This window comes from Pyxicephalus adspersus, chromosome 5 (assembly GCF_032062135.1).
Source record: "Pyxicephalus adspersus chromosome 5, UCB_Pads_2.0, whole genome shotgun sequence".
Lineage (NCBI taxonomy): Eukaryota > Metazoa > Chordata > Amphibia > Anura > Pyxicephalidae > Pyxicephalus > Pyxicephalus adspersus.
The window spans coordinates 82566345-82592071 of NC_092862.1; the positions used below are offsets into that span (position 1 = coordinate 82566345).

Genomic DNA, 25727 nt, shown 5'->3' on the forward strand with positions numbered 1-25727 from the left:
GGCCTTAAAAATGGGACAAATTCAGATTTCTGATGTTTTTTTGGGTTGTAATGAAAAAAAAAAACAGATTTTCGAAATCAAGTTAGTACAAGATATATGCCATCCAGCTGCTGTGGGTAATATTTTGCTCCTTCCACAGATTTATTAAGAAAAACACTATATGTTTTTGACTTTATTATTATATTCTGATTTTGTCTGACAGCAGGGAATGCTCATGATGCATTACAGGAGAATAATTTCTTTAGTTTTAATTTTTGTGATGTGAAATGTGATACCTGCTCTAGTACTTAGTATTCCTATATAAAAATAAAATCTCTATTATATTATATACACCTTTAAATTTTTTTTTAATATTTTAGTAAAAGCATTAAAAATTAAATCTGGTTTCTTAAGAGTAAAAAAAACTAGTCTTTCAATAACTGTATAATAGGTTCCTTGAAAACTGAAATATGTCATACCTGATCATCTTTCCAGTGCAGAAGGATGGTGTTGAAACACATATACCCCAGGCATAGGACATAACATGTAGTTATTCGTTGAGTATGAGTGAACCAACTGTAAGATGGTCGGGTAAAGACTGAAGCCCAGGAATGAAAATCTTCCAGATATTGTGTGAACTTGGAGTAGAAGAGCTATTATCACAGGCATAAAAATAAATCAGGATAGATAATTATGTGTACATGCATACATCCTTAGTTAACACTCTTGACAATCAAGTATGGATTTTTTTTAAACTTAAAGTCTAATAAAGAAAATCAATAAAACACCACACATAGTATGGTACAGCAATATCATATATACAAATAACAAAAAAAAACCCAAAAAATAAACAAATAAAAAAAAAAAACAGCAACAAATAACAAAGCAGTTAACATCATATGACATAGCAGTATGGAAAAAATTGTGTGATGTTAATTTGAGTGAGAACAAAGACTAATGAACTAGTATTACCAGTTTTTATGGGATGGGGAGAAAAGAATAGGGACATTTTTAAAGTCAGCAATGGCTGAAGAGTTTTACATTATGTATTTTAAAGGTGATAAAATTTATCAATTTCAAAAAATACTCTACCATCAGTGACCAGCACCATCATGTGGCTTTTTTCTCTTATTAACTGCATTTGCTAAATATACAACTTTTTTGTATTTAATTTAAAAGACACTGTTCATAACTTTAACTCTTGTTTCTGGTATGCTCATATAGCTTTTCCTATACACACTAAGGAACTCAAACAGATGAAACTACTCAATTCCAGTTAAGTCTGTCTGATCTGAATCTATAGTAATTTCCAAAACTAACTACTGAGAAGCCTATTCCACATTTTCACAGACCTCACTGTGAAGAACCCCTTATGCTGAGATTAATCTTCTTTTCCTCCAGATGCAGTCTATACCTCTTTTGATACAAGAAAGTACTTTTCTAGCTTTAGATATTGTAGCTTGGCATTGCATGCTATTATTAAGTTTATGATCATTAATATATATGCACCAGAGGGATATTCTCAATAATTAAGTCTATGATCTACCAAAACCCCCAGGACCTTTTCCATTTTTGACTTCCCCAAATGTATTCCCCCTAGACAGTATGAAGCATGCATTTTGTTAGCCCCCAAGTGCATAACTTTACATTTATTAATAATAAATGTCATGTGATTGGGCAGCCAAGTGGCAAACAGTGCATCGAGATCTGCTTGTAGATTATAGACATCCTGTATGGACCTAATTCCATTACATAGTTTGGTGTCATCTGCAAACACTGAAATGGTACTTTTAATCCAAAACTATATAATAATAATGACTTTGCTCCCTTTTTTAAAATAGGTACTACATTGGCTTTATGCCAATCCATTGGTACCATGCCAGTGATTAGAGAGTCTATAAAAATGAGAAACAATGGCTTTGAAATAACGGAGCTCAGCTTGAGCACACATGGGTGTAATGTTTCAGATCCTGGTGCATTGTCAACCTTAATTTTATCCAAATGTTTCTCAGATCATATCAATTTTAAATAATTGCTGATTGTATAAGGCAATAACATTTCTATTGATTTTCAAAAAATGGAGCTCTGCTATTTTTCTTCGTGTTCAGACCTCCTTTTCCTTTAGTGTTCAAAAAAAAAAAAGTGTTTAGTAATTCCTTCTTTTCTTCATCCCCAGTTACCAACGCTTTTAAGATACTTACATTTAGATTGCCTTTCCTTCTTTTTTTTAAATCTGTATTTCATTTTTCCACATTGTATTTCCCTTTAGAATCTTTTATATGAAAATTTGTTGTAAGCTTAGCATTGTTAGACAAAAAAACTAGGTCCAGCCTGTGCAGCCCTTTCTGTCTGTGCAAGTAGTTGATTCTCAATCACTTCTTTAGCACTGGGGGGCCAATAGCAGACACCAATACATTAACACCTCTACTAACGAGTGGCCTTGCTAACAAATTTTTCAGCTAACAATTTTTTTTCACTGTTTAGTAGACTCTGCTAACAATTGTAAAAAAAAAGCAGGAACAGGCTTCCCTGCTGCTTGTATGCAGGATGGAGGCTTGATGGGGGGTGGGGGGCAGTTTGCATGACTTGCAGAAGAAGTCTTTGTGCTAAACACAGCTGAGGTTGTGGATGATCTTAAGAGCTGAGCTGTTCTTCAACATCTTGTAACTCTTTATTGACCAAAACAAACTCCGCAGCTGTTTCTTTTTGCATCTCAAAGCACAGCTTGCTCCAGAAGTTAATGAATGTCTAGGCTTCATATAGTTGTTTTTTTTTTTTTTTTTTGCTTTGTTTGTGATTAACTCACAGTGAGGATTTTATATAGTAACTGATACCACGCTGCCTAATAATATGTTGCCCCAATTATGAAGCTGTTCACCTCAGCCTTTAGTGAGTTTATGACCTTTTATATTGTGCTTTTTACTATTTTTTTTTTTTTTTATAAAACTTATCTTTAGTTTGTGGGCCACATCCAGGACAAATTAAATGTTTTTTATAGAAACCTATAGGAAATCACTTTTCAGCTAACAAATGTGATTCCTGAACAAATTATCCTTTTAGCCGAGGTATCACTGTAATTAACAGTGTATTATGCATGCCTCTATGCAATTCCACCCATAATGTCTCAGCATCATCGCATGCGCCATCAACTATTTATTCTTTCACATTCACTTCAGATCACCTCTCTTTTTTACTCTTTTCTGAGTAAAATCAGAAAAGTTAATAGCCCAGTCATGTGAAGAACAAAGCCAGGATTCTGCAATACCTACCAAGGTATAACTCTTCATTCATTTAGGCTTCAAACTCCCCTATTTTGTTTTCCAAATTTCTAGCATACACGCACACACAACATACACATTTTATTGTGTGTCTTAGGTACAAATGATACAAATAACCTTGTTCTGGTGACAGGATTACTCACAAATGATTACAAATTAAATGCCTATCATTGCAAACACTGGAGGCTGTTGTAAAGGGCAGTTTGAGTTGTGTCCTTAACTGGAAAGTTTGTTACCATTTTAGAATTAGGACCATTGTGCCTTCCAAAATCAATGTCATTATGAACTACTGTAAAGGGATTTTCAGAAAACCATGAGTGCTGAGATTTTCCCTTTTAGGTACAAACAATTCTTACCCTTCTGAAGCCTAATCCATGTGCTACACTTGTCAATTCACGTTCAACTTTGCCATCTTCTTTATCCACTGCTAGCCAGCACTCTGCATAAAAAAAACAGCTTTTCCTACTCTTCAGATCTTTGATAATCACATGGCTGAGGTACAAACTTGGAGACTGACCACTGTTGTTATGCCAAATATGAATCTTCCATAATGGTCCAAGACTATCGGGTACACTGGAAATCACAAATAAAGAAGGAAAAATTTGAAAAAATGAAAATGATGAATAATAAGTTATAAAGCCAAAAATTGTAACACTACAGCTAGATAAACTTTATATTAAAAGAAAAATACATTTTGTCCTAACGTTTAGGTAGAATAATGCTTATGTTCTTTTACCTTGGCTTAGACTAAAACCCGGGACAACAGACTTGCTTACTACACAGTAACAAAATATCATCAAATTTTAAATGTAACATTATATTGTTTACTTGTTGCTTTTAAAAAATATAACACCAAAAGAAAAAAATATACCATCAAAAGTGCAACTACAATTAGAAAAATGCAATTAGGATAACCCAACCTCAACAGGGGTGAGAAATCCTGAGACTATGAGACATAAGAATTCTATTTTCTGTAATCTGTTAAAAATTAAGAAAATTTTAATTTTCATTATTTGTTACTTGGGATGTTTTAATTACATTTAGATGAACTGAAGTTTAATTGAATGGGTTTTTATGTAACTGATTTACAAATTGTACTAAAAACAAATTATCAAGTGGAAAACAATTACCTATATATATATATATATATATATATATATATATATATATATATATATATAAATGTGTATATATATATATATATATATATACTCACTCACTCAATGCCTCAGAACTAAGGAAGAAATGCACCCAAGATTGTTAAGTTGGCCTCTTAGTTTGTATTTGCATTGAAAGGAGCAATACCTAGGAATTCAAACAGCGGCTAAATTGATTAATGAAAAATGTATAAATATACCCCTATGATGAACCCACGCAAATGTTTTTAGAGCAATTTGCAGATCTAATGTTGTCAACCTTGAGAGGCTTATGCAAAGTGCAACCAACCACTTGAAACTATGTTTATGTAGTGTGCCATTCCACATTACCTCATAATAAATACATTTCTTGAATTTCTTTCAAACAGAGGTCTGTCAGGACAATAAAGCTCTTGAGTTTCGGAAATACCATCTTCACCATGTAAAACTATGTAAACCTAAAAAATTTAAATGAAAGGGGTTGGTTATAATATTGTACCTTCTTGGATTATGTTATTTTACTATGAAATTTGGTTTTTGGATACCATATAATTAGTACTGTATTTTTGTACATTGAAAGTATACAGCAATGTATAACATTTGTGCATACAGCAATACATGGTATGCACATGCCAAACTATATATACACAACTAACAGGAGAGAGAAGTTTCATCTAGTGATTTATAAAAATAATTATAGCTCCTAAGTGTCCCGTTTTCGCTGGGGCAGTTTCCGTTTCAGATGGCCTTTGTTGGTCCAATTTATTATAATAAAACAAAAGATGTTTGAGATAAGAAACATGCTAATTTCCTGGAACAAACATATTTTATGCATCTGTTTGAACACAAAACGAAAAAGCAGAGAAGAAAGTTGGTAAAGTTTTTTTCTGTCAGTCTGCTAATTTTTAAGTTTAAATTCCCCCAGTCAGTTACCTGAACATTTAAATTACCTTAGCTGTTGACTTTGGGACAGATCGAAATCCTACATCAACCATAATTGCATATTGTTGCTGATCAGTTGGAGAATTATCCTGGAGAAACACATATGCATTTTTTTGATCTTCATGTTGATCCTTGATTTTACCAAAACTCATAAACAAAATGTAGAAGATAATGGAAAGCACAACAATTACGACTGGAATAGGATTTGTTGTGGTGCTGAAAAAAAACAAGTTTTTGTTATGATAATTTCTTTGCATGAATATTGCATTTGCATACATTTGTAAATCTAATTTAAAGTGGCCCTGTCATCGTAGTACATATCAGTAGCATACCTAGCCTACTTTATATCAAGGCATATTTTATTTTTCTAACAACCCCCTCCCCATAGAGAGACACCCCTACATCATATGTATATCCAGTAATATTTAATACATATAGAAATATACATATGATATTCTCAGTCTAGCATTGCTTTAAACCCTGGTAACAAAGCTGGGAGGGAGGTAAATTTCCAGAGACACAAAAGTCTGACCCTCGTGTGATGTGACCAATGTGTACTGCACAGCTGCACACTGCAGCAACTGACAGTCATCCCAAGTCTCTCCAAGTTTACTCTTTCTTCCTGCCAGCTAACGCACAGCCAAACACACAACAAGAAATTTTTGCACAGCACTGCAGCACAGCATTGAGAAGATACTTCTTATTATTAATATCCTGCCAAGCCTTCACCAGTGTAGCCTTTATCAAGCCTAACCTTCACCAGCAACATACTATATCCTGCAAAGGCTTCACCCACATAAGCCTGTATCCAGCATCATCCTGTGCCCAGCTCTTAAGTGAAGTTCTTCCTTAAAATAGGGAATTAGACATTTGTACTTTAACAGTGTCATGACTTTGTAGCCAGTGTACAGCGTAAAAATAGAAATTACACCTACTGTTAGTACAAATACCACCCCAAGGTAAAGTTTCACCCAGTACAGATCCCTCCTACACCACACAGCACTAAACCTCTTCATACTACTGTCATCCCTCCCACAGCAAAATGTTCCACATACAAGCGCCCCCCCCCCCCTCAAATCAACTCCAGACCTTTTTATCTGCTTAATTGATAATGAAATAAGGGAGGAATTGCTCACACCAGTCCATGAAATAGCCTTTGAGTCAATTATCCAATTACTTTTGAGCCTCTGATATAAAGTCATTGGCCCTGATTCACTAAGGAAAATCGGAGGCTTGGTTGCACATTCGTATTCGTGATCCAAAATCTGAAGCCATTACGCAATTCACCAACCTAATGAGCTCGCTGCTGAAGCCGCGCATCCCCGGCAGTTTTACACTGGCGAGCTTGCATTAAAAGTCACTGTTCTCCTAAAAAAGCATTCTTTCAAATGGCACACATATTACCCTTGACCCTAAAAAAAATGTGTGTGGTGTTCAAATGTTTAAAACATCTATATGCGCTAAGAAAAAAGCATTTTTTAAAATAACTTATTTCTTTCCTGTTGGGTAAGAGTTAACTGAGTTCAGCTCCTCTACATAGGCGCCTATCTAAAGGCTTAGGATGCCTGATCGGAGGAGCCGCCTGGGGGTAAATCTTGTGACTTTACGCGCGCGAAGCCTCGGCTTTGCCATCGGACTAGATTTTCCCACAAAAGTCACCATCACACACACGTTCTTGTTTGCTTCTTATAGATATATATGTATATATGTGTGTGTGTGTGTGTGTGTGTGTGTGTATATATATATATATATATATATATATATATATATATATATATAGAAAATACTTTTAACATTAAATCCTCCCCAACTTTATTTTATTTTTTTAATTAATAGAATATCTGTTTACTGGTGTACAAATCTAAAGGATCATATCAATCAATGATAATGAAATGTCCAATTTTTTTTTTTTTTTTACTTTGAATGTTTTAATGTCTATTTTGCAATTTTGAAATCAATTTTAATGCTATGTTATTGTGTCTGTGGCCATATTGTTTGATTGCAAAATTCTGCGTTTATTACCACTTTTCAATGTTTGTCCTGCATAAATATTTTCTAGTCCAGTTTTCCACCCTGGATAGGGCAAAATTGCATATTGGTTTGGTAAGTATTTTTTGAATGCAATATTTGTTGGGCCATTTTTGAACTATTTGGCTTTACATGGAAGTGTGTTTGTTTGTTCTTTTTAATTTTTTTGTCATTTAGTGTAAATTTTAGTGATGTGTTTTTTTTTTTGGTTTTGATGTGTTTTTATATTTTATTGTGACCTTTTAGCAAATGTTTCTTTTGAATAAAGTTGTTTCTAAAATGTTGTGGTTTGTTTGTTGGGGGTTTGTTATGTGATCTCCTTTCTAATCTCCCAGGACACACAGTTTAAAAAGACAATTGTGTTTTTAAGCTGTTCCTTCCTCTGAATTATTTGTAAGACCAAAAACAGCACAATTGTCTTATTAAAACTCAGCTGTTTGATGCGCATAGTTGTGCACCAAACTTCAGGAGCGTGTAGCTCATAGTTGCGCCTGAACTGTTTTATCAGTGGAAAAATGCACTGCACTTTTGCACAGTCCTTATTAAGGTAAGTTTGTATTTTTTGTGTATATTCCTTGTTTTGCTTCATATGCACTCATGTATGTATAGACATGAGTGCACATAAAGCCAAACATGTATGTATGCATTTAGATGTGTGTACATATACATAGAAAAGAGAAATTATGAGATAGGCATAGAGGGCTTTTTGGACCATATTGCTTCACATTGCAAGGATTGCCTATTTCTTCCTATGATTTTGGATATCATGGGCTTGGCAACAAGCAACATTCATGGAGGATATTGCTTCTGGTTAAAAAAAGAAGGAATCCACCTTTATGTGCTTCCACTACCAAGCTGAGGTGAGTAAGTGAATTATACATAGCGGGCCAAGATCTAAAATGCCATTCAAATCTGCAAAAACACCCTGAAGGGGATGGAAAAGCAAGAAAATGTACCCCCCCCCCCCCCCCCACACACACACACACAAACCAGTACAGTTAAAATAGTACTAATTAAAATGCATATGTATTTGTATACATTTAAATGTATTTTGATATACACACACAAGTGAAATTACTAAATGATCCTTAATACATGTATTATAACATGTTTGCCTATAATCCTTTACTAAAATATTTGAAGTCAAACTACAACAAAATTTGTATGAGGTCACAAATGTTTGTTCACATATTTTTTTACACTCATACTTTTGTGTGATGACATATTTGAAAGAGCCACTTAGTATATATCCAGCTCATAGAAATTAGTTTGCAGTGTTGCAACCAAAAGAAAAAGTAACAAGAAGTGCAACAAATGTAACTTATAAATGAAGTTTGTGATGGAGTAGATTGTAACATAAAAAGTAACACTTACAAAAAAAAAAAACATCAAGCATTAAAGATTCAAACTGACCTGTAAAATGGACTGGAGATGCGCACAGAACAGGGCTCAGGTGTGCGCTAATCAATTGCTATCACCTCATCATTGAAGTTAACATCTCCTTCTGAATCGCGCAGCTGAAAATTAATCGCCTTAATTGGTGTATTCGAGCTCTTTGCAGGAAACCGGCAGGCGAGTTCACTAGAACTCGGGCCCGACTCACGCTAATAGAGGTTGCTGACCGGCGTGAACGTACGTGCATCGGTACGTAAAAAAGGATTTAGTTCCTCACATTTTTATGCAATCTTTTTGTTCAACCCACTGAATTAAAGCTGAAAGTCTGCAGTTCAACTGCATCTGTGTTGTTTCATTTCAAATTATTTGTGGTAATGTACAGAACCAAAATTAGAAAAAAGTTGTCTCTGTCCAAATATTTATGGACCTAACTGTATGTATGTGTGTGTGTGTATAAATATATATATGTGTGTGTGTATATATATATATATATATATATATATATATATATATATATATACACACACACACCTTTATCCTAGCCTATCTTTAATTTTTAAACAAATTTTGGAATGACTGTGTCAATAAAACGGATCATGTTCACAAATGTATGCTTTCTTTTTAATTAAAAGTTCTAGGTGTGTTTGGAAAGTATACGAATAGTTATTTGATATAAATTCATACATGTCTATAGGCACTTGAGATAGACAAACAATAAAAATGAGGTGATCATATCTTTACCTTATGAACTGAGAGACATCTTCCTTGGTGAAATAAGACAACACATGTCTACTGGCAGTAGTATACAGTCCTAGATATGTACAGCTAAAAACAGAGAAATCTACAGTTGTCATTGCAGTTTTATATTATTGCTTTGATCTTATTTTTAAAAGCTTTAGCAGAGCGGCCTATTGGATTCTAACAGTTGCTATTCTGTTAATTGCCTTATATCATGAAGACAATATGCTGTGTCCCACTTTTGCAATCCTTCAGTATGCATTGAAGGGCTATATGGTGAAGGTCCAGGATATGGAAGTCAATGTGAGTTATGAGCATGTTACCCTAATCTATATATCAATTTTATTATATTATAATATTTTATACTTGTGACGTTATGCTTAGAAACATAATAATTGTAGCATTTTCTTGCAAACCTCATTACCTGCAACTGAACATGGTTGTTGTGGTTCCTTTCTGAGGAGAACAGTCCTCAGAATTCCATTGCCTGTTACGCCAAGACAAACACTGTATCCACTGAATGTCAACAGCATACTGTAATACTTTGGTTATGTAATTGTTTTTTGGATGTCTTTTGTAGTCTGCATCCATCAAAGCCAAGTAGACACAGCCAGAATCTATTGAAGGGAAGAAAATATATAGTATTCTAACAATTTAAAAATTGCACACACAATCACATATGTAACATTTAGAAATTGATAGAGTATTCCAATTTTTAACAAGACATATTAGAGATAAAATTATATGATAATTGTGGTTTGAAACTGAATACTGCCAGCTTTGGATTAGTAGTGTTTACATCCCAAAGGGGTAAATAGTTTAGGAAGGACAGACTTTTTATATGTAGTTCCCTGCTTTTCAAGGTCATGTTCCAAGGTCATGTGTGCATAGTTCCTCATTATTTTAATAAAAAGGAAGATTGCTTTTTTTTTGTTGGATTTATATTTGACTGTGTCTTTGATGTTTTAGCTGTACTGTTGTTTTTTTAGTATATTACTTCTCTCCCCACGCCCCCCTTTTTATGCCTTATGTTTGCCTATTTCTTTCTGTATCCACCTATAACTGTGTTTCATATTTTAATGCCTTTTTTCTTAAGTTTTGTATTATATGCTATGTACGCCTAGTAATACCTATATAAATGGATTAAACTTAAAAAAAAACAGACTGATTAAAAAGATCACTATGAACAAGAATGATGAGCTTTATGAGTAGTATGGGTAATGGAAGCAATGGCTCATAACATCATAGGAATAACATAAGGCAAAAAATAAAACTTTTTTCTAAATCAGTTTTTCATACTGATGTCTGCTTTAATTTTTTTCTATCATGTCAACTTTTTAAGTTATGATGCATTTTTTTTTACCTATAGCACCATATTTTTCAATATATTCAGTGCAAATTTAAATAGGCATAAATAGACATATATATAGTGTATCAGTCAGCTACCACTGTTTCTTCAAAAAAAACAAAACAAAACCCAAAGAGTATCATTTTGTTATGTAATCTGTCTGGATTGTCACAGTACAATCCTACTGCATCCAGCAGTAGTTGGGCATCTTACATATTACTTTTGCTTCTGTTTTTTTTGCGTAGGCAGGGTTAGCTCAGACAAAAATTGGGGTAAGAAAAGTTTTTATTAAAAAAATGACATGTGGATCATTGTATTTATTGTTTAATTGCTAGATTTGCTACTCAAGAAATGCTGAAAATTGAGAGACTGAAAATGACCTTTCAAAGAATCTGCAGGAATAAATAGCTCTGTAGAATTGTCTTCCAAAGAATAAACTTGCTTTAAATTGTAATTCAGAGGAGTAGGTTTTTTGGAGTATCTGTTTAAAAAGAAAAAACATACGAAAATCTGTTAGTTTTTTCATCCAGGTTGTAAGAGAAAGACTCAAGATTATACAAATATAAGAAATGTAATTGATTTTCCAAGTATGTATTTATTCAGTAAATATTTTGCACAGCTTTTAAACCTTAAACTTGTCTTCAATTGATAATACTTCTATGATATACCTTTATACAAATATATACAAATGTTAATGTATTTTATTGTTAATTAAACCAGTTCCATGAACATTTCTAACTATAATCTTATCTGCCATTTCCCATCTCAAGAGCCTCACTACTGGCCTTTTCCTATAATGGGAAGCTGTACTAACCAATATTGAATCTCAGGGAAAAAGAAGGTGGTACCCTGACCAATCGTAAGTGTGGTCGTCTGACCCAATAAACACTGCAGGCTTCCCTAGCTTACATCACTAGCATTTTACAATAGAATAGGGACTTTTATTAAGTGTTAAACATAGTGCTTCTTACCTTATCAAAAGTAAGACAGGAAAGGTTCTGGATCCAGGATCATAAAATGTAATTATTATTCTTAAAGCAGAATTTTTAGTATCAGTTGTGTTAAACTGATGGAAATGTATCTTGTCTCGGAATAATGAAAATTGGGTTTTGTTCAACACTGTATTCTGAAAGTAAACAGGTCAAGTAACATTTAACGTACTTAGTCTTAAGAAAGCACACTTTCAATATATGATATTTTTTCTTCATTCTTACCTTTTAGTTACAATAAAAACTTCAAAGTCAGTGTATACATTTCTCTTCCAGTTAGTGACATTCATAGCATAGTAGACAAACAAGCACATACTGACCATATATTCCCTGATTTAGGTGAAAGGTAACCAAGATGAATATTCAATTACAGTGCTTGATCGGATTTTGCAGTCCTCTGACAAATACAACTAAATTGTAACTGGGACTCAAGATTTCTTTATTACTTTAATGTTATTCCATTTTTTGTAAATTTAGTATTTGCAAGCCCCCACATGTGCAGAGGACATACAAAATTGAGCAATATATAAAAAAAACAATACATAATGGAACGTAAATTATGATGATTTTGATATGCTATGCGTATAGTAACATCAATAAGGCTGGGTCTACATGGACGTTTTGTAAAAAGGCATGTAAACGTTCCTACTGCATTTATAAGCGTTTTTATGCACTTATTCTAACGTTTTAAAACTTTTTTTAAAATGCTGGAAAAAGCTGAAAAACGTCTATGCAAGCGTTTTAGCACTTGTTAGAAATGCAAACTGTAAACCTGGGCAGTGATTTCTGCAAGTACAGGAAGTACATACATCCCTGCATACATGTGATCATGCAAGAGTACAGTGACAAATGTAACAGTATATACAGAATAGAGTGAAAAGAGTGCAAAGTGAAGCACAATTAAAGACAATGACTACACACAAGTGATAATGAATGACATCATTTGCAGGTGTGAAAAGCACCAAAAGCAAACACAATGGCAGACAATCTTCACATGTGCCAGGCATAGGTGTTAATTTTTAACAGCATAGTACATGTAATTAATCATGCATGACACATGAAATAGTGACACAGGACACAGGCTATTGTTAAAACGTTTGTAAAAGCCTCCATTGAAATCAATGGAAGCTTTTTTATTGACAATTTCTAGCATGCATAAACGCAGGAAAACGCTCCCATTAAAATCAATGGACGCGTTTTCCCGCGATTTCCCGCGTTTTCCTGCGATTTACCAGCGTTTTAATTTTTTAAACGTTGCAAGCAACGTTTAAAATAAAGCTCAAAAACGTGCCTGAAGGAAACGTCCTGGTGTAGATTAGCCCATTGGAATGCATGGGGACTTCAAACATGGGCTTTAAAAGCCTCAGGTTAAACGCTGGGGAAACAGTCCGTGTGGACTAAGCCTAAATGCCATGATAATTTTTTTATTTAAATGTAGATAATTTATATTTGCTTGCTATACTCAAAGATTTTTAAATATTATCCAAGCACCTGTCATTCACCTGTTTTTGCTTTTGGTTTAGATACACTTTAGGTAATCAGTAACTTACTTGGGTTTTCCTGTTGTCAATGTTCATTTTAACTGGTGCTACAATGTTTCTGTTAAGTTTTCTTTTACTGTTGCAGTCAAATAGATTAAGGCTTGTAAAACCATTATCCAGCTATAAAAAAAAGGCACACTAGTTATTATCCAACAAAAGCAATTCAGTGTAATCTTCTAAAACACAAAAAGGGGTACATAAAATACTTCTGCTGCAGAAATTGTATTCTTGCACGGACCACAACCTCTCTGATTCCAAAAATGTGCTCTGCACAGAGCCCGCACTGACACTGGACTCCATGCACAGGGAATCCCTTAAGCCACCCTGGTGGGTGTGTGCTGTGTGGGACCCGCGCAGACCATGGCCACACTAACCCTGAGTACGTGCTGAATTTTCAGCCTCCACATATTTTCACCTCACCAAATCTGGCCCTCTTTGCAAAAAGTTTGGACACCCCCGACCTAGGTTACGGAATAAGTTCTCTATATGGATCATTTATATATTCATATACAGTGATCATATCCCCTCCTTTGACGTCCCATGTCAAGGAAGAATAGATTCAGTTCAGCTAATCTCTCTTCAGAGCTGGGTTCCTCCATTCTTTTTATCAGTTTAGTTGCCCTTCTCTGCACTCTCTCCAATTCAACAATGCCCTTTTTGTGAACTAGTGCCCAAAACTGGACTGCATATCTCAGATGTGGTCTGACGAATGCTTTGTACAGGGCCAGGATTATGTCTCCATCTCTGCAGTCTATTCCTCTTTTAATACAAGAAAGTACTTTGCTAGCTTTAGATATTGCAGCTTGGCATTGCATGCTAATATTAAGTCTGATCTACCACAACACCCAGATCCATTTCCATTTTTGACTACTCCAATTGTATTTTCCCTAGACAGTGTGAAGCAAACATGCTGTTAGCTGCCCAATCAAACAGTACATCCAGGTCTGCTTGTAGATTATAGACATCCTGTATGGACCTAATTCCATTACATGGTGTCATCTGTAAATACAGAAATGGTACTTTTAATCCTAAAATCTTTATCTTTATTTATAAAGAAGTTAAACAGTAAAGGTTCCAACACTGAACCCTGGGATATATCACAAATAACCTTAGACTATTCAGAGAAGGAATCATTATTCACTATTCTCTGGATGTGATCTTTAAGCTAGTTCTCTATCCATTTACAGACTGAATTTTCTAAACCCATAAACCCTTGTATATTACCTGTTTGTGGGGTGCTGTGTCAAATGCTTTTGCAAAGTCCAAGAACACTATATCAACTGCTACTCCACTGTCTACCTGTTTACTTTATGATAAAAAGAGAGTAAGTTTATTCGACAACTTTGGGGTTTGCCTTGCTTTCTTTTGCAATTTGTCTTTCATTTTGAAGCTTTGCAGGTTTTATTTTTTTTGATATCTTTTGTTATATTTTTTAGAATTGTCAGATAATGGTGATCCCTCCTTTTATTCTATTCCATCTTTTATTATTCTATTGTAACTTTTGTAACATTTTAGGTTTAGGTTTTAATTTTAGCCTCCTAAACTTATTTTATATTAAAAAGTATTTGGTCACCAGCAGTTTAACCACTGGCTTGCTCATAAGAACAATGCTATGAAGTGCTACCTTCCTGCCCATGACCACTTATATACAGTTTACACAAAAAGATTCCATGGATAAAAGTAATAGATAAGAATAAAGATTAGGAGAACAAAACAAAACCACAGCATTTGGGAAATACATAAAAAAAGCATCAGTGGTGCACTATTTATCTGCAAACAGAGAACAATAACCAATAGATTCTAGACCTTTGTTCAGTGACTCAAAATAAGATTTTGCCATTTGCATGAATAGGGAGCTTACTGATCAACCTTTAGAGAAGCAGAGGTAGAGCACTGGTAAGCTACATTAAAAATTATTGGTGTATGTATCTTACAATACAAAAAAAAAGTTTTGTTATTTTTGTTTTTCTTCCTACTTTTTACATAACAATAAAAATATATTTAAATTAAAAGATTTGTGCTAGCCATTTCTTTGAGTGGCATGCTATCTAAAAAATTTATAATACTATTTTATATAGAACTATGCATGCCTACCTTAAATTGCAAAGTTTCCCAGAAATGTCCTTTTCCTTTAAAATACATCAGCTGACTTATGTAACATGGTAAAACTGAAGTATTCTGTTTTTTGCAAGAAGTATCAAGTAAGTCTGGCAGATGAACTGTTGAAGGGCCAATTGTTTGGCTGTAACTCTGACAATTTTCATGTATTCTAGTCTTAAGTTCCAGGAAATCTGTGCTATAGTTAAATCGCTGTTCATGATTTAAAGTAATGTGATTCTGTGAAACAATGCAAATATAGAAAAAGACCAATAACATTATATATGACATTAAATAGTATTTCATAAAATATTATGACATTATAATAATTAAAAAATAAATAAATTAAATGATAATCACAGTACTATGTATTAAAATAATGCTACTATATGTTTCATATAAACTTTACATAGCATTATTGCATAGTACAGGAAAAGTAGTAAATTGGCTTTAAAACATCCCCGTAAAAACATTCTCATGAATTTCTCTAGATCAGCAGCATCGCCAACCGGTTATCCACAGGAAACTTTTGGTGGTCCGTGGCTCTGCCCAGTGCGCCCCCCAGCGGGGTCCTTCTCCTGACCCCGCTGGGGGGCGTACTGGCCAGAGCCATGGACAATGTCTCTTGTACGGATTGTAGGCTGAAAGTGGTGGGCGGGTTTTGTCCAGAGACACAACCTGCCCACTCTCTCATCGCAGGTCTGAGCCTGTGATGGGAGAGTGGGCAGGTTCTGGCATCATGACGTCACACTGGGGGAACTTTCTGTTACTTTAGCATGCATTTCTGGAATGAGGGTAAGACATAAATGGGTGCCAAGAGAAAATTAGAGGAAATATGTGGGATAGGGGTGAGGAAGGGAAATGTGAAAGTTAAAATATATATACTATATAACTGAACATTTCAAAGGGATCAAATTGTAGGGGCAGACCGGACAGTCTTCTTGTTATACTGTTCACTGCTCTTCTCAAAACCCACTTGATTCTTTTATTATTTTTGCTTTCCTTCACTGACCATATTCAGCTCCTGTTGGTCTGCTTCGCTTTATTGACACTCATCTCCATTGTTCATCACCTAACTTCTCTCCCAGTAGCTACGTTTTTTTTTCAGATTTTGAATTATTTTAATTATGAGCTGGATAAAATATAGTTCTAATAAAGCAAATGATGCATGATTAGATGTAAATTAGTTTGCAAAATATATTCTAAAGTTGATTGAACTTTCAGTTTAAGTAGACTAAATGCATTTCAGGCATGTACAGTTTGATTTCTTTAGAAAACAGTCAAGGCCTGGGTAAAAAGCTCTCATGCCAGCATGTTGCAGAGAGGGGCAACTGGTCTCACTGCAGAGTTCTGACTGCTAAAAGGGGATGGTTGAATTTTCCATTTTTGGTTTCTACCTGATAGTAAAAACACATTTTAAAATTAAGTTTGTTTTTCCTAAGGAAAACAGCATAGCAAGTATCAATAGGCGCACTTGTTTTTATAGTGGGGGAGGGGTTATTTTGCATTGAAATTTACCTTGTTTTGCATCCCATGACTTCAGTCAACAATTCCTTGATCAACTTAATTTAATCCCTTTAAATTTGGAACTCATTTATTTACATATTCCTTGAAATACCTATTATTTGGTATAGATACCTGCAGCTTTTTGTTTCTGGTAATGTGAGAGGGGTAATATGAAGACATGTAGTCATGCCCTAGTAGCTGGTGGCTGTCTGGGTGTGTTCTTGTCAAAGGGGACTTTCAGATTTCAATAAACTCCAGACTCAAACCCTGGGAGACTGTGGGAATGAGGTCCTGTCACCATGTTCCTCACTGTAAAGAATGCACAGGGGTCTTGTATTGACAAACACATACTTGCTGTCCACCCTTTTTTTTGGCCAACCAGGTTCCATACCTGTAGAAGCGCCAGGCTTGATAAGTGTTAGAGAGCCTTTTTGTTTTAAAGAAATAAACACTCTGTCCAGCTTTGAACCATTTGAGACTTGCAACACAAACTATTGTTGAATAAAGTAGTGGGAAGCTAATGAGTAGGTGGCTGTAGACAAAAATAACTAGGTCTTTTAAAAATGGTTTTCTGTGCTGTACATATTGAATTTCCACTAAAACAATATGCTGTTTATTTTTTTCTTTTAGACAATTTTTTTCTTTGGACATTATCATAAAAAAACAGAACTATGATTGATTGGGAATTTAGTCTGTGCCCTCTCAAAGTGAAGGAGTAAACTGTGATGCAGGAGTGTGTTCTTACATTACTACTACTACATTATTACTCCCTTAACATTTGCTTGGGGAAAATAAAAATATATAGTTCAGTGTGTTTTTAGCCTAGTTTTAGGTGAGAGGGCACATAAAAGATTCCTTAGTTTTAGGAATTTTTTTATATTTATTGTTTTTGTAACACAGTGTTTCCACGCAATTATAAACTGTAGAAAAATTGTAAATTATTTCACCACGCTTTTTCTAAATCCAATAAATTAAAAGATGAGAAATTGTTAATATACCATTCTTTATAACATTATTGACCTTACCAGCATTAAATCACTTATAGAATCCATTCCATCCATAAATGTATTTTTCATGCCTGGCCATTTGAATGACACCTCCATGACAAAGGATAACAAAATAATTAAGTTCTCAGCTAATGTTTCTTTTAATGGGATTTTTCCAGCTCTCTCTTTAAGAAATGATTTAACAAATGTAAAAATGAGCATTACACTTTCAGGGATTACCTAAGTGAAAGTAAAGAAAAAAGATCAACACCTAAAAATGAACTAAGCATATATTGTATTTCATATGCAATTAAGATGTATACAATAATGCTGCTACTAATATTTCTATGTTTAAATACATTATTTTTGTTAGAAGCTAAATAATGACATATCAAAACTAATGGTAAATCCCAATAATAGTAATTTGTAAACCAATTTTTATGTTTCCTATTTACAATTTTTAAAACATGCAGCAAAAGTATTTTAAACAAGCCTCACCTTTTTATTTGTAAGCATTAAAAAGAAGTGTTCAAAGTTCACAACACAATTAATAAAATGTAAATGGTTTTTGCTTTACTTTTGAAAAATCAATTATTCTAATGAAGATTGTGAACAGGCAATCTGTACTGTAACTTTGTTTTACTTTACCATAGCATGTCTCTTCTGCAATATACACCATGCCTTTTGATTTTTTTTAATTTTGAGTTTACTTCTGCTTTAAAATTCCACCAACGCCCCATCCTCCAGTTTTTAGTTGAAGGTTTAATTTGAAATTATTTTAGCGGTGACCGCACAGTACACCAAGGCATAAGGAGCTCTCGTGTTCTGTTTGTGCATGCATTGAAAGGTTGGTGTGGGTAGGGTCCAATGAAAGGTTATACTGTTCACTACTGTTCACTAAGGTTAGTAGGCTCCAAGAAATATTGGTTGTATTGGCTATTGAAGCTGCAGAGAGCAAATAGGTTTGTAAACATTTATATTTTTGTAATCCTTTTCAATGTTTATGGATTAGACTAAGTTCAGATGGGCAGTTAACCAAGTTATTAAAAGTTACAGAATGTTCAGTTTCATCTGCTAGTTGTCCAGGAGAATGTAAATACAGTTTTGACAGACGTTTGCAAGCGGTTGCTGTATGCAGTTTTTGTTTAGCTTTAGCAAGTCGCTATTCATCTTGGGATATCTCCTTCTTTGCTGTTAAACTACAAAATACTTGGAAATATATTTAAGTCAATGGAAACATTTGAGCTGCAAACTGCCCTGGGATGCCACTTCTTAAACAGGCCTGTACAAAAAGGGATTATGGCTGCTCCAATTCGTGATCACAAAGATTTGGGGTAGTTAAGGACTGGATGACAGGGGTGAACCACAGTGATTCTGCTGTAAAATTATCCCCATCTGACCTTAGCCTTATGCTTTGATGTGTATATTGTACATGTTCATATGTCTCTGCATGACTATGTGTGAACTCCAGAAAACCAGTCTGGCTAAATGTTCATACATAAGCAAGTGAACAAATACTATAGTAACTCTTTTAATATACTATACCTGGTTTGTGGCGTTAAACAGATCTTTTATCATGACCACAATATCAGTAAGCTCGTCCTGTAATGATAAATATGAATATATAAGTACTGCTAATGTTTTTTAAAACAGCCAACAGTCCCTGGAATTTTCACAATTTTTCATTTTGTCAGTTTATTCCCATAAATCTGCCAACAAATAAATAGATTTTTAACTCAAACATAGAGGCATGTGGAAAGCAGTGTATATTCTCTGCAGAGGGCATGGGGCCAATAGTGATTAGGATAGATGCTTTTTTTTTTACACAAAAATCCTGTCCTACTTGAAACTTGAGAGTGATTTTGTGGAGGAAATGTAAACTTGTGTCCCCAGGAAATCACATAATTTGGAATTTGTGTAGCTTCTCTTTTTGTTGAGAAAACAAAACAATCCCATCAGGGCAATCTCTTTTCATCAAAAGAATAAGAACATTTCTTTGAGATTTACCTGTTATATAACTGTTTTGAAGAAGTGTGTTCTGATGAGAAATGTTGCAGTGTTTGCATTTCTCTGAAGTATTTCATACCTGTAAAGCATCCTTTTAAAACTGGAACATCTTTTGCAAAGGATGGCTATAATTTGACTTGTAGCTTAGTGCTGATGCCATGCAGGGCCAATCACAGAGGCATAACAAATAAAAAAATACTTAAGTAGAACTTTTAAGGTGTTTAAATAAAATCTTTCATAACTCCTTATTGATAACACATAAACTCACAGAAGCAATAAATGACTAGTTGTGTACAAAACAAATTCAGTTTGTCACATTGCATTGCATTTTTAACAAGTTTTAGAAATTAGCAGCAGCTATTGTGATGATTTTTGCTGCAACTTTATATACTATAAAGTTGACCAGAATGGAGGTTCCCCAATTATGCCCAAATAAACCCAAAATTAAAGAAACAAAAATTTAATGGGAAGTGGTACACAGAATAACTATAGACAATCACAGCTACAAATGGGATTTTAAATGCCTTTCCTAGACAGCACACTGGCTACAAGCTCCGAGAGAGTAAAGTACAAATATACAAGCTCCAAAGAGTTGTCAAGCCTGGATACCCAATAATCCATGTGGATCTCACTTCTGAGAGTGTCAGCATCAGCCCTTTATCAGATATAGTATGCAGTTATGTGGCTTTGGAGGAGCCAATTGTGCCTACTGCCTGCTGACAATCTGGCTGCTATTGTTCATAAACACGTCAAGTATCTTCATGGATTAGAGGCATGTTAAATATTACAGATGATCCTGCCACTACCCGGAAATGCAAATAAAGAGGTCTTATACAGCACATGTGCCTCATTTTTGACTCCCTCTGGGATATTGGAAGTAGATCTGCCATTTTACCCTTGTATTGAGGATCTAATAGAGTGACCTTCCAACAGTGGTCCCTCCCTTTCAAGACATGAATCTTGTATTAATTTATCAATGTCTTCAAACATAAGATGATAAGGTATCATTACCTGATTATTAAATGGCAAGCTCTGAACAATGGAAATCAGCTTATTTCTGATTTGTAACTGCTGTCCAAAAGTTATGTTGTCTTCAATATATAATCGATTGAGGATTGTAGTCAGTAAGACAATGTAGTTTCGAATCTCAATGTGATTTCCCATCAACACAAGCACAGAAAGATTTCTCAAGCCCTCTTGAAATCTAGGTAAAAAATAAAACAAAATGTGCACATAGTACAAAGTATGAACTATGTAATGATGTAGTCTGTCACCTAATCATCTTTAGGGCAAAATCTACCCCATTGTATGGTAGACAGTCAGGTATGACACAGTCAGAGGACTGAGATGGGTTAGTCAAATACTTTCCTTTTTGGCAAAATATTTACTTTATGATATTTTTTTGATTACATTGCATACTGCAATTTAAAATAGTTAATTTTGATGAAAGATATATAGACTCATAGAAAAAGACAAAAATAATTAAAAGAAATTTTCAACTGGCAGTCAAAATATTAGCATACCAACATTTTAGAGAATTGTTTAGTGTGTGACCAGGTTAACACTTACACTTCAACCTCCTGTAAAGCATTAGATGTATTCCTGGAGACGGCAGGATGCACAGTCACATTCAGTGGACATGGCTGAGTTTGTGATCCAAATGCATTTGTTATTTGAGTAAAAACTGTAACTGTAAAAAGAAATGTTTTTCTATTTGTTATTAGAAACCTAACAAAAAATACAGAACTAAAATTCTACTTCATAGAATCACTGAAGTTGCTGATGGTATTGTCTAGGATTTTTTTTTTATTCAATGCAACATTTCATACATCCACAAACATTGACAAGTAGAGTTTTTTTGGCAAACAAAAACAAAATTGTATTTCTCACATTCATAACATGTGATACAACAAACATAAATTGCTTGTATATACGGGTAATTTTATCACCTTATACCTTGAGGTGTAGTCACCTATTTCTAGACATCAATAACCTACACAGTGTTTAAACCGTATCCAAAGTTTTGTTTACATATAAAAAAAAATTATTTTCTGCTAACCGTATGTGCCATAGACATGAGTGGTAGCCCATGTTCCTTTAAGCAGCCTTATTTTATGACACGCTTCGCCCTTTATAGGCTTCTTCAGGAGTAGTTGTGTACTTTTTTGTATAGGTTTGCGTACAATCTAAATATATTATTTAGAATATAGGCAGAATTTACCATAATGTCATAATTAATCAAAAATAATCTATAAAAAAAATTTAGCTGATAAACTTTGGCTTTTAGCTGATAGAAATAAATATATATTGTATTATATTATATATCATACAATATATAAATATAAAGGTATATTACATACAATACCAGTGGAGCAAGTATATGGGAGGGAGAGGGATCATGGATCCATTTCAGTCTCTCTATAATATCAAGAAGATAAACAGAAAACAAGGTAAATTATTATTAAATCATCTTTTTTATCTTGGTTGGTATGAAAATGAATAGATGACTCTATAATGTACCTTGTTTTCTTGGTTTCATCTGTCCAAAGAATGTTTTTCCAGAACTGTGCTGGCTTTTTTAGATGTTTTAGCAAAGCCCAATCTAGCCTTTCTAATGTTGAGGCCTATCAGTGGCTTGCACCTTGCAGTGCACCCTTTTTACTTTCATGCAGTCTTCCCTTTATGGTAGCCCATGAAATAGCCTTTGAGTTAATTGTCCAATTACTTTTGAGCCCCTGAAATGAAGTAATTGTGTTAACAAAAAGCCTTTAGTTCCTCACATTTTTATGTAATCTTTTTGTTCAACCCACTGAATTAAAGCTCAAAATCTGCAGTTCAGCTGCATCTGATTTGTTTCATTTAAAATAATCGTGGTAATGTACAGAACCAAAGATTTATGGACCTAACTGTATGCAGCAAACTGCATGCACTGTATGTTCTGACACCTATCTTTCATGACCCACATTAAGGATTGTTAGCAATTCATGCTACAGTATCTCTTCTGAGGGATTTGATCAGGTAGGCTAGTCCCCATTCATTGTTGGGCCTTGGATGCTCATGACCCAGTTTGGTTCGCTGGCTGTCCATCCTTGGACCACTTTTGGCAGATACTAACCATTTCATACTCGCAGTAGCACAGGAGTTTTAGGATTAGTGTTCTGTGGCTTGCAGCATCCTTGTCTCCCTCTAGATGTATTTTCCTCTCACCATCCCCTGCACTAAGGCTGCACAGAGTGGAATTTGGAGCTATGTTGTAGCTGGTTGGAAGAATGGTTCCTGAGCAATCCCATGCTGCCATTGGCTGCTGGGACTTATAGCCTCTCTGCTTTTAGTCCCCAGTGCCTGTTGTAGCGTTAGCTAGGCTTATCCGTGCTGGAGAGTTTCTTATGCGGTTTTCTGTTGCTGACCTTTGCCTGTTCCCATGACAAGTCCTAGGGGCAACCGAGTGCTGGGAGACACAACCAGTCTCCCAAGGCTGAGGGGGCTTGCTATAGGTGAAGACTGCAGTTTTAGATTGGGGGACTGGTGTTTGGTGAATACTGGTGCTTATCTGGGCCTTACAGTCACGTAGATCCCTACACTTGTATATTTTTTCCTGCTTTCAGCATATCCCCTTCAATGACAACATTTGCTGCCTAATTTTTCTTAATAGGATTTTTAATTATCTTTCATTAACCTAACCTGTCAGCAATTTTAAAGTGGATCCATAACTGAAAGAATATGTAAGTTGCTGTTGCTGAACTCATGCTAAAGAATGCCCCATTCCTGGATGTAAAGCTGACCATTGAATTTTATACAGTACATATATATTGCAGGGAAATAAAACTGCCCTTGCCTTACCCCAACTTTTTTGACCTATAAATAATAATTATGTCAGGGGTAAATGGTTAAACCAAGTGTTTTTTTTTTAACAAATACAAAATTGGTATGGCAAGTTAAGTAAAACATACAAATTTAGTTAGCAGAACTTGTTACTACTAGGTCACAGGACTAACCATCTGAAACATAATTGACGATGACACCTAACACTAAATTTATTAGTATCTTAGAAAACAACTTACCTTGATATCCAGTACTTGGATCCCCTGATGGCAAATTAAAGTAGTATTGAATATCTCTTCCTTTATATAATATTTTCCTTGATAGATTTCCCACTTGATAGCTGAATTCATAGGAAAGGTCCTAAAAATGTTATTTACATGTACAGTATGTATTAAAAAGCACTATTTTGATGTTTGTAAACAAATAAATATCTCAATTAAGCAGAGGAAAAAAAAACAAAAAGTGAAGAAAAAAAGAAAAAAAAAACAACAAAAGATTCAGATGTCCCTAATTTAACTAGCATTGTTCAACCCACTTCGTCTGACCACAGGTTGCCCTGGACCCCCACCATCCTGACTGGACTGTAAAAACAGAATCTGCACAGTGGTGATCTTATCTCTCTTTCATTCTGCTTTTTCTTAGCATTGTGGGTTTGCCTATAAGTACAATCCATATAAAAGAAACTAGGTTTCCCAGTCAGAAACAACTAAAGCTCTGGCCAGTTTCTATTTTTGAAAAGCTTGCCAACAAAACACAACACAACTAGGATAAACAAAAAAGTTGATCACCTGAGCATCTAAATTACTCACTGAAACACAAGTTTAGCAGATAGTCTATATAGCTCTGGTCCTTTCCAGCTCTAACAAATAAGTGAGTTCTTAAAAACAGGTATTTACATTGCTTGCATTTTAAACAAATAAGCAATTTTAATGTAATATTGCTTCTAGTGCTGCATAATTAGCGTGTTAGAGAGCTCCGCCCAAAGATGTCAGCTCACAGATCAGATTTAAAGAGGAACTATAGTTTTAGAGCAGACATGTCTTATTGCATAAAGGGACTAACAACGTCCTTTTTGCAGAAAAACATATTTACTTGCCTGTTTGCTTTATTCTTTTAAAAAAATAAAAAATATGCCAAGTATCTCAGCAGCGGGTGCAGTTGTGATGTCATCCCAGCCCACCCAGTCAAAATGGCCAAAGATCAGGAAACCAGGAAAATGAAGAAGTTAGCAGTGCCTATGACTTTGTCATTTTCCTATAGGATATCAACTGATAGGGCTGTCTGTTTAGGAAATGAGACCTAAACATGACAGAGGTTTGCTTTGAATTTAGAAGATTTCAGTTTTCAGCTTATGTACTTGCAGACAATAAGATCTATAGGGCAAAGACAAAATTATAAGGTTGAAGTACAACCCAAAAAAACACAACACCAGACTATTCATTTAAAAAAAATCTTGCCATAAGATCATATCTGCACTAAGTGTATATAATACATTTTATTTACCTGTAAACGTTTTTCTTGTTTACAGATCCAAAGGCCTTTAGACAGCTGCTGGACACCACCAACGTAGATTTGATCTCAGCAGCTCCACTGACACTCTATAGCAGCCTTTCTTAACCATTTTAACACAGGGCAACCTCTAAAGAAGTGTTTCTTGACCTTTTTATTTAATAAATAATTTTCAGGTCTTAAGGGAACCAATTCTATATTTACTATATCCACAACTCACAGTACTTTAGTGTGATGATCAGTAGGAAGAATGCTCTCTGCATTGCAGACCATTTGGAAGTATGTCACCCTTACAGATAGCCAAAAAGATCATTGGTATATGTTAAACTGACCTAAGTCACTAATTAATTATTGTACAAGAACCCTAAGGTTTTGCTCACTCTTGGCTTGTGATACAAGTGGCTTGGAATTAGGTGGATCTAGCAA

The 25727-nt window shown here is 34.5% G+C and overlaps 1 protein-coding gene across 1 annotated transcript in view; it reads right to left on the bottom strand.

The window, feature by feature from the left end:
* PKD1L1 (polycystin 1 like 1, transient receptor potential channel interacting) overlaps positions 1-25727 on the bottom strand; it is a 113645-nt gene that overhangs the window by 44334 nt on the left and 43584 nt on the right. Inside the window, exons 13-27 of the mRNA XM_072413367.1 lie at positions 24032-24152; positions 21540-21660; positions 20982-21174; positions 19509-19565; positions 18003-18203; positions 15469-15711; positions 13384-13494; positions 11816-11970; positions 11225-11325; positions 9921-10113; positions 9500-9583; positions 5344-5551; positions 4745-4851; positions 3614-3830; positions 459-632 (exon numbers count right to left, since the gene is read on the bottom strand). Coding sequence (XP_072269468.1) covers positions 459-632; positions 3614-3830; positions 4745-4851; positions 5344-5551; positions 9500-9583; positions 9921-10113; positions 11225-11325; positions 11816-11970; positions 13384-13494; positions 15469-15711; positions 18003-18203; positions 19509-19565; positions 20982-21174; positions 21540-21660; positions 24032-24152 — 2286 coding nt within the window. The remainder of the gene's footprint in view (positions 1-458; positions 633-3613; positions 3831-4744; positions 4852-5343; positions 5552-9499; positions 9584-9920; positions 10114-11224; positions 11326-11815; positions 11971-13383; positions 13495-15468; positions 15712-18002; positions 18204-19508; positions 19566-20981; positions 21175-21539; positions 21661-24031; positions 24153-25727) is intronic.